At 38.8% G+C, this 14,463-nt stretch overlaps 2 protein-coding genes across 2 annotated transcripts; both read left to right on the top strand.

Annotated features, from left to right (window-relative positions):
• Positions 1-1,567: 1,567 nt before the first annotated feature.
• On the top strand, positions 1,568-8,015 carry LOC117303506 (15-hydroxyprostaglandin dehydrogenase [NAD(+)]-like). Its single transcript, XM_033787729.1, has 6 exons — positions 1,568-1,666; positions 2,951-3,178; positions 4,542-4,623; positions 5,260-5,336; positions 5,966-6,117; positions 6,888-8,015. The coding sequence occupies exons 1-6, from the start codon at positions 1,568-1,570 to the stop codon at positions 7,045-7,047; spliced, it is 798 nt and encodes a 265-aa protein (XP_033643620.1). The 3' UTR covers positions 7,048-8,015.
• Positions 8,016-8,680: 665 nt separating this feature from the next.
• LOC117303523 (MORN repeat-containing protein 5-like) lies at positions 8,681-14,384 on the top strand. Its single transcript, XM_033787748.1, has 5 exons — positions 8,681-8,735; positions 9,523-9,670; positions 10,549-10,660; positions 11,257-11,388; positions 13,019-14,384. The coding sequence occupies exons 1-5, from the start codon at positions 8,689-8,691 to the stop codon at positions 13,102-13,104; spliced, it is 525 nt and encodes a 174-aa protein (XP_033643639.1). The 5' UTR covers positions 8,681-8,688; the 3' UTR covers positions 13,105-14,384.
• The last annotated feature ends 79 nt before the right edge of the window (positions 14,385-14,463 follow it).

Genomic DNA, 14,463 nt, shown 5'->3' with positions numbered 1-14,463 from the left:
GTTGAAATACCACGTGAGTGAGGGGGGCGGAACGCCAGGGGCGGGGCCTGGGTAGGGAGGCAGTCTGCTGAAGAAGGACAGGTTGGAGTGATGGATACTGGGGCTTCCCCGAAATGTTTAAAGCAACAATTTAGAAACCGCAAAGCGGAGGCGTGACCATAATATTTTATTACCATCAATCAGAATATTGTACTTCCGGTACGGATCTCTACTGCACTGTTTTATTCGTTTTCATCTAAGAACAAAAAGAACAGACTTCTTTGACTAATTTTGTGTCTGCATGGAATCTGACGTACCACGTGACCTAAATCAAGCAAATTTATCCGCTGGGCAATTAGCCTATTATGTAATTACATATCTCTTCTTGTATCCCGCTTAATTAAAGACGTGAGCATCTTTTATTCATGGGTGACGCAAGCCCCATTTTCCCGCCGTGCTCCAACCATCCTCTATTTTGCAGGGTCGTCTTCTTATGTTTCATCATGACTGGTTCCGTGAAATACTGCTCTTCACAAATCAAGATGTACATGTGACTGTGCAGCATGGTTTACATAACGTGGGGCCCGGATGATGATATATCATACCCATGTCCATTCCCCCAACGGTGCTAATTGGCGTAACTCATTGTGGTTGTTCCATTCTTTAAATTGGAAGGAAGGGGTCTTTAATTGCAACAGCCTGTACAGGAGGCTCATGTGAAAGCAGTTGCAGCATTTTTTTATAGTTCAAATACTGCCACAAGACTCCCCAAAATGAAACATCAAAATGGCTGACGTAAGTGCAAGGGGTTTGCAAAAAGCCAACTGGGAAGATATGTTTGCTATGGTGACCCTGAAGGGACATCGACCTTTTTATATATTTACATTATACATAAATATTTGTTTGCCCCACTTTGCAAATATTCACGTGAGTATTTACGTGCGGACGTAATTGTGAATATTGGTGTTAATATTTCGCGACACGGAAAATAAACAAAAATGTTTATGCAAAAGTATAATAGACCTATTCTTGAAGACTTTCTTGAACGCTAGATGGCAGGAGCTTTTACCAGGTAAAATTTACTGAGCATGCGCACGACCCGGTAAGTCTACTGCCACCTAGTGTTCATGAAAGTATCCCAGTTCGGCAGAAATCGTGAATAGTAATCATTTGGGGTTATCAGCAGATTTCACGATCCGACAAGAGTATATACTATAACACAAAATAACCTAATGAACTATGGTGTCGGGTCGACCCCATATGTATATTTTTATCGATAAACATAATATAACGAGCACAACAACTACAAGACTTTGCACCATCCAATTTTATCTGAGCAATTTTAATTGTGTAAATCCTAGCGCATTGTCAGCGGACATCGGCAAAACTAACAGGATGGGTTCAGGGTGCAAAATTTGCTACAATGCGATAACTCGGTGAAGCTAGTTATACTATTACTGTAGCTGTCTTAAAATTAACTCTCTGAAGCATATTGCTAAAATCTGGCGAAGAATACTCCACCCAAATCCTGGAATAAAATATTAGTTGGTTGTTTTTGCTACACCGAACTTCGAGGAGGATACCCGCAATGGCAATAAACGTCAACGGTGCGGTAGCTCTTCTGACCGGCAGCGAGGGGCTGCTGGGAACCACTTTTGCTGTCTCGTTGCTCGAAAAGGGGGCAAAGGTTTGTACCCGTAGCAGTCACTTGTCATTATTATTGCCCACACGGGCAGAGCAAAACATCGTCATTTGGATTATAAATCACAAAAGTTGAAAAAGTGGAATATGTTCATACATGTACTTTACAGGATGACCGCTGTCAACAAAACCAACTGCCACCGGGGACACATTGCCACCTACTCCTAGGGCTGAAACAGGGTTACCCCCTTCACAGTCCGTAAGGATGTAGCAGAAAGCACTTCCCTGTGATTTTCGGTCTCCCTTTTCCATGGTCTTTCTTTGATATAAGACTATAGCATCGTTTCTGCAAGTCTGTTGCTGACCATTGCCTACCCCCCCCCCCCCCCCCACCCCCTCCACTGCGCAACGGCCAGCCGTTTTGGAAACGGAATTGGTGAGCTCTGTACGTTAAAATCATCAACCAATCATTCAAGAACGCGCCAAAATCAAAAGTTTTCTCTAAGGCGCTGAATCACACAGTAAAATAGTTAGCAAGCCTGCTTGGGTGTCTGTGATATAACCAGGGGCTTGTTTACGGTAGCCTAGACGTTTTTATTTCACACCAGGAGCAACTTTCTTTGAAGATGTTTCTTTGAGAGATAGGAAGCTGATGTATATTGATTAGATGCGAACCGATGTAATCATTATTTGCGTTTATCTATAGAATCAACTAGTAGCATTCTTATAAAGGCCTAGACACTATTGGTTATTCTCAAAAATAATTGTTATCCTAACAACTTAATTGGTAACGAGAAATGGAGAACGTTGATAGAACAAAACATTGTGAGAAACAGCTCCCTCTGAAGTAACATTTGAGAAAGAGGTAATTTCTCACTCAAATAATAAGACTTCCGCTAAATCCCTTTGTTTTATGCATCTGAGCTGAAAGCACAAAGTAATGCAACAAGGGTGTTCTTTTTTTCATTATTCGATGACCGATTGAGCCCAAATTTTCAAAAGGTTTGTTATAACTTTATGCATATTATTGGATACGCCAAGTGAGAATACTGGTCTTTTTTGACAAACGTGTCCAGGGGTGGATTTCACAAAGGTAGTCCTAACTTAGGACTAGTCCTGTAGGCAATGCTAAGAGATATTACTGGTCCTAAGTTAGGACCAGAAACTCATCCTAACTAAGGATAGTACCAGTCCTAAGTTAGGATGAGTTTCTGGTCCTAGGACCAGTCCTATCTCTTAGCATTGCTTATGACTAGTCCTATGTTAGGACGTGAAATCCACCCCTGTACCTTTAATGATGATTGATAATATCTTGACCATTCCTCATCAGGGAGTCATTTTCCTTGGGTCCGAAGCGGCCAACAAACCCCACAGGGAACTAGTGGAAAAATACAGCGAGGAGAGAGTGCTTGTACACGACTGTGACATCACGGACAAGAACAGCCTGAAAGCGGGATTCGAGGCGGCAAAAGCAAAGTTTGACAGGCTGGACATCGTGTGTAACCTTGGGTCATCATGGGACGAGATCGAGTGGGAGAAAACCATACAGATATCGCTGGTAATGTTTTGGAGATCAGTTTGGGGTTGGGGTTTTCAAACATGCTCATCAAAACAAGGCCTAAACGTCACTCTTGGCAAGGGGACACACTAAGAAAAGGATTTATTGGAGATCAAATTAACTCCGGGCTGTAGGATGGAGGGAAACATGCACCAGACAAGGAGTTTTTGCTATCAAAGTACAATATTAACTGGAAAACCAGCCACAAACAGTAAAAACGATTGATATGTTGGCTGTTACTTTTCCTACACTGTCCCAATAATTGTTTTGTGTATAATGTGCGTTTGGACCTCAATATTAGGCAAAGAAGATTACACAAAGTTTCCCAAATTTACTGTCCTTTCCTTGGAAAAAATATACAGAACAAAGCTCCATTATCCTTGGTGGTCAATTTGTCCGGTTTGGGATGCTATATGTTTTATCTTTTTAGTGGTTTTCTCTATGAGAAGTTTTTGAAGTTTCAACGATAGAATATCATATTCACGAGACAATCATCGCCGGGCATTCACGTCCTGGATGCACAAAACAACTGGTCGTTTTCTTCTACGGAAACACTGCGCGCGGAAGCGCTCCTGGTATTTCTAATATTGATTGGCCAGGATACCAAATCAAATTAAAAACATCTCAGTGATAGAAGGAATGATTATGACACAAGCATTTTCAAGACAGGAGGATACTATTAAAGGCAGTGGACAATATTGGTAATTACTCAAAATAATTATTAGCATAAAACCGTGGCGAGTAATGGGGGAGGTTGATGGTATAAAACATTGTGAGAAACGGCTCCCTCTGAAGTGCCATAGTTTTCGAGAAAGAAGTAATTTTCCATGAATTTGATTTTGAGACCTCTCAGATTTAGAATTTGAGGTCTCGAAATCAACCATCTAAACGCACACAACTTCGTGTGACAATGGTGTTTTTTCTTTCATTATTATCTCGCAACTTCGATGACCAATTGAGCTCAAATTTTCACAGGTTTGTTATTTTATGCATATGTTGAGATACACCAACTGTGAAGGCTAGTCTTTGACAATTACCAATAGTGTCCACTGCCTTTAAAAAGAATTCATAAAATGTTTATGAATCATCCTATACTCGCGGTAGGATTTCCAAGAGTGAGTGTTCCATTCATTAAAACCATCAACTGAACAAAATGATGAAGTTGAATGGCCAAACTGCAGACGATTAATACAGTGAACTATTTGCATTATGTTGCGTTCAGTTTGTGTGCACTCTTTTGTGCACAGGGGAAAAACAAGAAATTCAGGAATTGGGTATAATGCCCTACTACATGAATAGTCTTTGCCCCAGCATCCCTTATCTATTTGATATCTTATATTAACATAAAGTTATGATTTTGCAGCACGGCATTATCCATGGTACCCGGCTGGCCCTTGAATACCTCAACGCCAAAGGATTGCTTGTCAACGTGACGTCAGTTGCAGGTAACCATTATTCACTGAGACCTGACAAGCTCGATGTTGATTTGTTTTGTTATAATTACCAGGCATCGATTTATATTGTTTTAATATTAACAACTCGGTGTACGTCGATATTTGTTTGTTTCTACGATTTAGTCTTTATTACATAGGAAGCCGTATAAATGAATGAATATTTTTTAAGTCTGTGTCTGATTTTATAGGCTAGAGCTATTAGGCCTAAGCAGGAAATATTTCTTGGCAAATTTCTCTGAGCAAAATCGAGTGGGGTACTAGCAACGAAAATGTAATTTTGGCTGGTGTTTCTGCTGAGCGGTACTATTCTGTTTTTAGCCAGTTTTGTGCTTTATACAGGCTTTATGAAATTAGGCCATGTGTTCGGCTTGATGGTCAGTGAGAAAACAGTTTGTAATTTTATTTCTTCATTAATCCATTGTTTGTTCTTAATGAAATATTACAGTCACAGACACTTGTATTCTAACATTTATAAAGCATTTCAGTGTAGACCTAACTGAAATCCACCCTTTAAAAATTACTAATAGGGCCTAACTACAGCCAGCAATGTTCACATTCAAAACAATCACTGTGCGTATCCCATTAAAAACGAAGAACGTTTGAAATTTTTTAATTTGTTTTATATAGCGATGACCCTGGCCCCTTACATGCCGATTGTCAGTGCCTGCAAGGCCGCTGTGCTAGCATACACCAAGACCATTGCGGTAAGATGCATCTCCCATGTGGACATTGAATCAATATTAATAGTGGATCCCGTTTATATAACGGTAAAATTGCAACAGTATTTTTCTGTGTGCACCACTTATACATATAAACTCCCACAGCGAACGGTGCAAAATCCTGAAAATATGAATTGTTTAAGGAAGAGATTTGATGTTAACTTTTGGCAATTTGGCATCTCATTATGTAACATTGAATCAACAGTAAATTGATCCCGTTTAAAACGGTAACATTGCAAATTTTATTTGGGGTCAAGTAAAAAAAGTTATTGATGAGGGCATAATAATTCAACTATATGCCTTCGAAAGTTCTGTTTCCATTCACACTATTCCTAAGCAAACAGTGCACAAAATGCTTAAAAAAATATTCAATATTTTATAGGGGTCCCTCCAAGTATTTGTTTAGTGGAAAGACAATTTTTATTAATTGCGATAAAAAGTAGGATTTGAAACTTTGCATGCATGGTGGAAATTAAACTGAGAGAGGTTTGTGGTAACACCATGCGATTATCTCTGTTGAGTATTGTTGGTTCTGAAAAGAAATTGGCTACGATATTATGTTGCCACTTATAGTTGCGGTACAAAATGTTTCGATTTAATTCTCCCATCTATAGAAATTCGACCCGGAAGTGAAAACTCGCAAGATTCGAGTGAACGTCTTCTGTCCGTGCCCGATGAAAGATGACGAGATGTCCACGGCCGTGCTAGCCGAGGAACGGGTGCAGAAACACGCTGAGATTACCCTGACTAAACTCAAGACTAAACCGTGAGTAGATTATTATACATAGGCCTGGCCTTAGCCCTATATAGGACTCTTTCTCTCTACACAGGAACAAAACGAAAGTGTAAGGCCGCCAGGGCTAGCCTGGCCTATAAGCATCGTCTGGTGAATCAATAACACCCCACTCATTATGGCTTCAAAAACGTCCGGACTAATGATTTAAACATTTTGCAAACATTTCAAACGGGCAACGAAAAAATAAAAAAACCTCCCGGCAAGCTACAAATTAGCTGGGCCAAATTGTATAAAGCCTAAGCACCAAACTTGGGCTTAGCAGAAACTGGTTACCATCCAAAAGTCCATGCCTTAATGCTACATTGCTAGTGGCAAACAAGTTTGTTGCTTAGCATCATATAAACTTGCTCAACGGAATTTTCTGCTTAACAGCTTTATGAAATTGGGCCCATGTTAAAGCATGCACACAAAAAAAGTCTGTTTGCATAGACCTGATAAGAAACCAATAATGGCAATTATAGAGTCTAAATTAGCGTCTACAGCTACGGCTACGGTTGCTAAGAAAGGTCCATCTTCAACGCTTTGTGACGCAGTGACCAGCTGAGGTAGGCCTATCCCTAGCTGTAACCGCCGAATTCGGACACGTTAAATAATATCTTGGTCTTCGACCAAAATCTCACTATGATCCACAAGTTTGGGTGACTTAAACACTGCATAAACGTTCAACACTCTCTAAACATTGAGTAAGTTAGGCATTGAGTATAATAATGACTGATTTGTCTTCGATCATGTTTGGACAGCGCATCTGTGGTTGCCGACTCCCTTATGAAGCTTGTTGAGCAGGACCGGCACGATGAGACGCTCTACGTCCACGGGGAGCTTGGACCGATATTTGCCCTGGACGAAACCACTGATTTCAGGAGGAAGTATCGTGCCTCCTCCGTGGTCAAGAACCTGTAAAAGAGTACCTGAAATCAGACACAGTTTATGACGCAAGAAACGTACAATGTCATACCAATTAGGTCTACTATTAAAAGAAAAGAGTCGTGGCAATTTTTACAGGCAACTTGGAGGCAACCAACTGCAGTGTTTTCTACGGGGGTCAATGGTGGCACACGAGTCACTTTTCAAACAATGTCTTATGTACGATCCCCAACAAATTTATAGTGTGTGAATGAATTCTCTTCTTGGAGATTGCCTGAAACTGGTTGCCTGTAAATTGCCTCAACAAAACTATAGTTCTAATTCTACATCTCTAAAGATAATAAAGACATCTCACGATATCAAAAAGTGGTATTGTTTTTTTCTTGGCGGTAATTTTAAATGGAATGGGGATACAAGACCAGAGGTCTACCACGATGTGAAAGCCATAAAATTGAAACGTTAACAGTGATCTTATCGACCAAACTATTTTTTATAATGAAGAAGTCGCTAAAAAGTGTAGTTATTTCAAATAGGCCTACCACAAAAAGTAACAATTTTTTGCAAAATGCATGCTAATAATGAATGGCAAATCATTAAGTTTTAGTATCAATATTGGTATAATAATTTTGTGTTACATTTTGCTCTGCTATACAATCATTTACTGTTATGTATTTTAAAGAATTATATTGAAAATAATAATTCATGGCTCACATAAGGCAAACGTTATTATCTAAAAATGGCTAATTATATAGTGTGACGTGTACTTGACACACATTGAATAGTAGTGGGTTACAAACCTCATTTCACCGAGTCCTAGGGAAAAATCCAAAAGCACATCACTCGGGCGGTGTTCAAAACCACATCCTTTGCCCGGTAGTTAGAGATCGTTTCAGTCCTGTTCTATTTGGGCACGGATTTTTGAACCTAAGTGAAACTGAAACTTTAAAGGCAGTGGACTAATTACTCAAAAAAATTATTGGCATAAAACCTTTATTGGTGACGAGTAATTGGGAGAGGTTGATGGTATAAAACATTGTGAGAAACGGCTCCCTCTTAAGTGCCATAGTTTTTGAGAAAGAAGTAATTTTCCACGAATTTGATTTCGAGAACTCAGATTTAGAACTTGAAGTCTCGAAATCAACCATCTAAACGCACACAACTTCGTGTGACAAGGGTGTTTTTCTTTCATTATTATCTCGCAACTTCGATATCCGATTGAGCTCAAATTTCCACAGGTTATTTATTTCTTGCATATGTTGAGATACACCACTGCCTTTAAAAATACTTGCGCTTGCGCAGGCCCCATAACAAACAATACAACATTCATTGGTTAATTTTTTTTCTTTCTAGCTGCAGGCTGGGCCCATACACTTGTATGTTATGTTTTTTAAATATTTGGACTGTTGTTCGCTTTATATTGCAATTTGCAAACAGTCACTTTAATAGGCTTAATTAATTATCTTTTTACCGATGCAAAGTATAAAACAAAACTGTGTGAATATTTTGTACAGAGTTGAATAAAAATGGTCTATACAATACAATCAAATTGCTGGTATGTTTTTATTGCAACTCACACGTCTTGGTATCCACCCGTCAAGATTTTACCGGATTGGTGCTGTAGCGCCCTCTGTTGGCGACGTATACATTCCCATTTACCTGACAACACAGCAAAACAACATGGAGTACACGGGCAGTAGTTACGAAGGGGATCACCAAAATGGACGGTAATTTCACATTCCTTCCTTTTCATATATTTTGTAATTTGATTTGGATATAAATGCTATTATATCACCTCTTCAATTTGGCAGTATTTTTAGTGTGTAAATGGCTTGATCTGTTGGGCGAACGCGGTGTCAAAACTGAGTGTTTATTACTAATTTTCTCAATACACATGCAACACACTGCACTGGATGGCATTTTAATAGAAACTTATTTGATACAAATAAATTTTTAAAGCATATTATTAATTTTTTTTATAATAACACCGGTAATATGATTTGCCTACAACCAACTGTTGTTATTATCCGTCAAAGGCCTACAGACGATAATAGCTCCTATTAGGGCTAGTCCTACTCCTAGTCCTACATAAATAAACAGTATAATAATTAAAAATAAATTATTTAGTTAGTTGTGTTTTTGTCTGATTTTTATTTAATAATATTTACAACTTAAATTTTTAATTAAAGATAAAAGTTGTAACTTACAAATTTATTTAAATGAATTGTTTTATTCAATAACCAAAAATGCAAGTATGGCATAATTTTATCAGTGTTTTGTTGGTACTATTAATTACTAAAACTGTAGGTTTATATATATAGCCCCCAAAAAGGCTGCGTACTCCTAGTCCTACTACTAGACCTACAACCCATGGTTTGTCCCACTATCGTCTCCACTAATGACTAAGAGAAGATAGCGCAACAAACCATGTAGCTCTTGTAGTAGAGCTGCAGCAAAATGTTTACATCAGGTTTTTCAAGTTTTTTATTTTAAAACATTTCTTTTACTTTTTAGAATGGAGGGAAAAGGGAAGTATGCGTTCCCAACGGACACAAAGTACGAGGGAGAGATGAAGGATGGTATGTTTCATGGTCAGGGTACGCTCTCCTTCCCCAATGGCAGCAAGTATGTAGCAACGTGGGACAATGGGATTGCTGTCGATGTAAGTATTGTTTGATAAAAGAGCCTACCTCGTTGGGATAAGGCCTAATGTTAAATAACAATAATTGTTTGTTTTCGTTAAGCTGTCTGTGCAAAAACCTTGATGTTATCAATATTTGTACCAAAATAGAATTTATTTTCTACTCACCATAATAATATGTTGATAGTGTGCCAGTTGCGGTCGCACTAAATACCGACAACTCACGACCCCTCACGACAACAATTTTTAAATGCACTTTAACAGAATATTTGAACGAAATTCAACCGTTACATATGTGCACAAGAGTCATATGCATCTAAATCACCTTTAAACTGTTGAAAAATTGTATTTTTAACTGTAAAAAAGGTGTTTTTTACCCCAAATTCAGTAACAAACGGAAATATTCGCCATGTTGTCTTTCAACGTACTTGGACGATTCTATTACACGGGGGGGTCGTGAGTTGTCGGCATTTAGTGCGACCCGCCAGTTGTGTATCAATGGACATGTGCATAAATAAGATACTAATATCTGACTAGCCTGTCTACCTTGAAATTCGTAGAACTAATGTTTAAATGCCAGACTAGTGTCTGAAATTGAGCCCTGATAAAACCGTTAAAAAAAAGGCAGACCTAGGGGCCCTGATATGCGTTATTAAATTGCATTTTAAACTGAATAATGTTCTCTAGAATAATCTTTTTTCAAAATAAAATAGTTTCCGTACTTCCGTCCCAAATTGTTGTTCAGAGCATGTTACCAGAAGGAAACAATTATTTTTAATCAGCCTAATCAAATTTAAAAACAACCGCTAAGAATGTAATTAAAATAGTAAATTTGTCATGTTTGATTCTGTTATTGTCACTGACTGTGTGTCTGATCTTTCTTGATGGTACGTACACAGGGTAAATACACCTTTGCCGATGGTCTGGAATATGAAGAGGATGACTGGCTTTATTGTGACGGATACGACAGACGGTTCTTCACTGAGATTTGTGATGGTCTAAAACCAGCTGGTAAGCTCTCACTCCACTGACGGCAACTTCAGGGTCAGGGCAACACTTGACTTGGGCTGTCAACCCAAATCAACTGTCACCAGGGCATGTTTTTTTTTTCTCTCCAGGGGCTGGAACATTTGTTTTTGTTTTTTGGGGGTCCGTAGAGCAGAAAGCACTATTTCCCCAATTTTACATAGCAATTGCCATGACCAGGATTCATTCCCACACTCTGGTGATCAAACACCAGAGCTTGAATCCGGTGCTCTTAACCGCTCGCCATGACACAGGGTTAACCCCTTCACAGTCCTTAACGATAAACACATGTAGGCATGGGTATGCTCCACTATGAGCCTGGTTGGTCAAGCAGAATGCACTACCTTTAGGGCACAATTGTCACAACACCAAAGCTTGGGTCTGATGAACTAGAACGCTCAGCCAAGACAAACCACAAAATTTGCAAAGCACTGAATTCGCAAAGCACTGAGTAAGCAGTGCTTATCACTTTGGTGTCAGGTTAAAAGTCAACACATAATTTCAAGATGTCTTTATGCAGATTTTTTGACAATAATATTTACCCAGACTCTAAGACTTCCTATTTCTATTGAACTTCAAAGGTCGTTCCCAGCTGACCAATCGGATTCCACCGAGGGATATACCCGAGGGATGTTACGATACCGGGAATGGTTTTTATAACCCCGAATCAAGAGTCATTGTCGACTACAACCACAAATTTCTCAGGAATGCAGGTAAGTCGGTTATTTCAGTATTAGGCCGTATCCAAATAAGCGTCTACAGCTATGACTACGACTGGGCATAAGCACCTTCTTCTTAATATAGTTCTTAAACGATAACTAGGAGCTTTATGAACTTTTACTCCACTTGCCATATGACTCAATATTAATAAAATTGTTAAGTTATAGATGGCTATTTTTCTTTTAAATTGTATTTCTTGACTTGTCAGGTTATGAACAATTATTAAACTAAATTATTCAATAAATAAACCACATATTGAATATTGCCTTTTTGTCTATTTTTAAAACTCATGATTGTAACTCATTATTTATATGTATTTTTTTTTGAAGAGGCCAGACCCTGTACAAGCCTAGGCTTTCTGTCTGCGACCTCCCCATACTGTTATTAACTTCTACATTAGTTGTCCCTTACATTGTACATGTACAAATGGTATGGAAATAAACCTGAAAACCTGATGTGTGTTGCTAAGGACGTCATATGGTGACACAGAAATCTAGTTGTAGCTCTAGCTGCTAATTCGGACACGGCCTCATACAAGTTTTGCAAAGGCTAGACTGGTCCCCTGTCTTTATTTGCAAGGCGGGCACTGGTATTACAGGCCCGATGATTTCATTGGATACAATGGTGTCATTAGATAAACATGCTGTGTTATGATTGGTCCAAGGTGTTTCTAGTGTCAGCTTGTACTTTCGACCTGACCATCTGCATGCAGCGTACATGTGCATAAAATGTACTGTGCGTCATGTACATGTAGTGTCGTTTTCTTCACTATTTTATACCTGTACATGTACATGTGAATTGACTGCGAATCTCTGAGTTAAATGAATGCAAGGTCAAAGGTACATTTGTATGAATCCGGACATCCGCTCAGGCTGTGGTATCTGGGGTAATTCACGAGCCTCGAAGTGTTACGTCAGACGCTCAGTCTGTGCAAAGGCAAGCTGCTGATGTTTAGCTGCGAGACTCACACATAAGGTAGCACAGGTTACTAGTGCAGAAAGTGCTCACCTCTCACCAATGTGGCCCTGGTTCGATTCCCAGCTAGGGCCATATGTGAGTAGAGTTTCACAGAACAGTTTGTTCTTTGTTACTTTGGTAAATTAGCAGGATACCAGTCACAAATTGTAAGTGTGAGCGTAGTAGTTTGGCTGGTAACCTTATTGTGCTCAAGCAGCTCTAAGAAAATGAGTGGGCCCAGTGCGGAAAGCAATGTTTAAAGCCATTGGACACTTTCGGTAAACAGTATTGTCCAAGGCCCACACTTCGTGTATCACAACTTATATAAAATAACAAACCTGTGAAAATTTAGGCTCAATCGGTCATCGGAGTCGAGAGAAAATAACGGGAAAACCCACCCTTGTTTCCGCACGTTTCGCCGTGTCATGACATGTGTTTAAAATAAATCTGTAAATCTTGATATTGAGAATTGATATTGTTTTAGTGTTTTCTCAAAAAGTAAAGCATTTCATGGAATAATATTTCAAGAGAAGTCTTTCACCATTACCTTCTGTAAAGCCTGTAAGTTATTTGTAAATCTGTGAACTTTAAAAAAAAATTCTGTTCCGAAAGTGTCCAATGGCTTTAAAATATTCCAATATTTATGTGTTATTTTTCTTTAATCAGATGACGATGAGCATGCATGGATCATCAAGACTTGTAGAAAAGGATGGGATGAGGTCGTAGGGTATCAACCAAAACCAGAAGTCTAAATATCCCAGCTGGAGGTAAACAACAACACCAACAACAACAAACAGTATGATGCAACAGAGTTGTGGCCAACGTCACTTTGTATTTATTTAATTGTCCACTCTCTGTAAAAACAAAAATCAGGCTGCCTTTTGAAGGAAACTGTTCACACACAAAAATTCCGGCCTGATATTTTGTTCTTGTAAGGGCAACATATTTTACCCTAAGGGCACCACTATGGGCAGGGAGGGACAACAATTTTGACTTGAATATTTCAAAGGAAACCTTGTCAAGGCAATGACTAGGGGCATAGAGGAAATTGCCCCTGCTGCCTTCTATTCCAGTCACAGTTAGTTTATGATGGACTTCTAGGCATTTTCAGTCGAGGCCTTCTGGGACTCCTTTTGGCTGCCATGTAATTTTGTGAATCGGGCGGGCATTTTGTTAATTTTAACTCTGACCTGGTGCGGCACTTCCATAAACATCAGCCGATAAACAGGCCAAGAACTTCACCCCATTCCTGTCATGGAAGCGTGCGGGACACTTGTAATTGTGACTATGACCGCGCTATTGCACAATCTTTCGCCGTTTTGGTCGTTTCCTAGAAATCGCACACGATGACCGGCCTCCACTTTAATTGTGACTTTGGTATTCAGGAAGTATCAAGTCCGATTATTATTTCTAGTCTTTTTTAGATTCATGGCTGCTTCAGTATTACAAGCTGTTGTAGCTAGGGGTCATGTGGGGTCAATGACCCTTGCAAATGAAAATGAGGTCATGACCTTTAAGAGCCTCCCTGTCAAGGTCATGCCAGCTATTACTGTTTTAGCAACCTACCTATTTTTTGGGGGAAATGTATTTACATAATAATCCAATTTTTCAATGTTACAATTGAACTTGATTTACAATGTTTGATGCAAGTTTGAAATATGATTTTTTTTTTTTTTTTACAAATTGTGATATATGACGAGATGAATGTAAATATATTGTAAATAAAGACGAGAATATACAAAAACAGTTTGTGTTCATACTCCAGATTTTGTTTAAAGTCGATGTTTTCTTGACTTGATTTAATTGAATAGAAATTATCGACTTGAGAAGACACACGCGAAGACGGCATTGTAACAAATAAATTGTAACAAATAAGTCAACGTAATGTGAGCTTTCCTAAGTGCATTCCTGAAATAATTCCACCCACAAATAATATCATCTCGATCAAAAGCAAATCTGAGACCAAATTCAAATTAAATTTTTGCCTCAAAAACTATTAATTAAAGGAACACGTTGCCTTGGATCGGTCGAGTTGGTCTTTGAAAAGCGCTTGTAACCGTTTGTTATAAAATGCATATGATTAAAAAGATATTTTTAAAGTAGAATATAAT

Source organism: Asterias rubens, chromosome 19 (genome assembly GCF_902459465.1).
Source record: "Asterias rubens chromosome 19, eAstRub1.3, whole genome shotgun sequence".
Taxonomy (NCBI): Eukaryota; Metazoa; Echinodermata; class Asteroidea; order Forcipulatida; family Asteriidae; genus Asterias; species Asterias rubens.
Note: the sequence above shows the minus strand (reverse complement) of the source record. Positions and strands in the feature narration are given on the sequence as shown.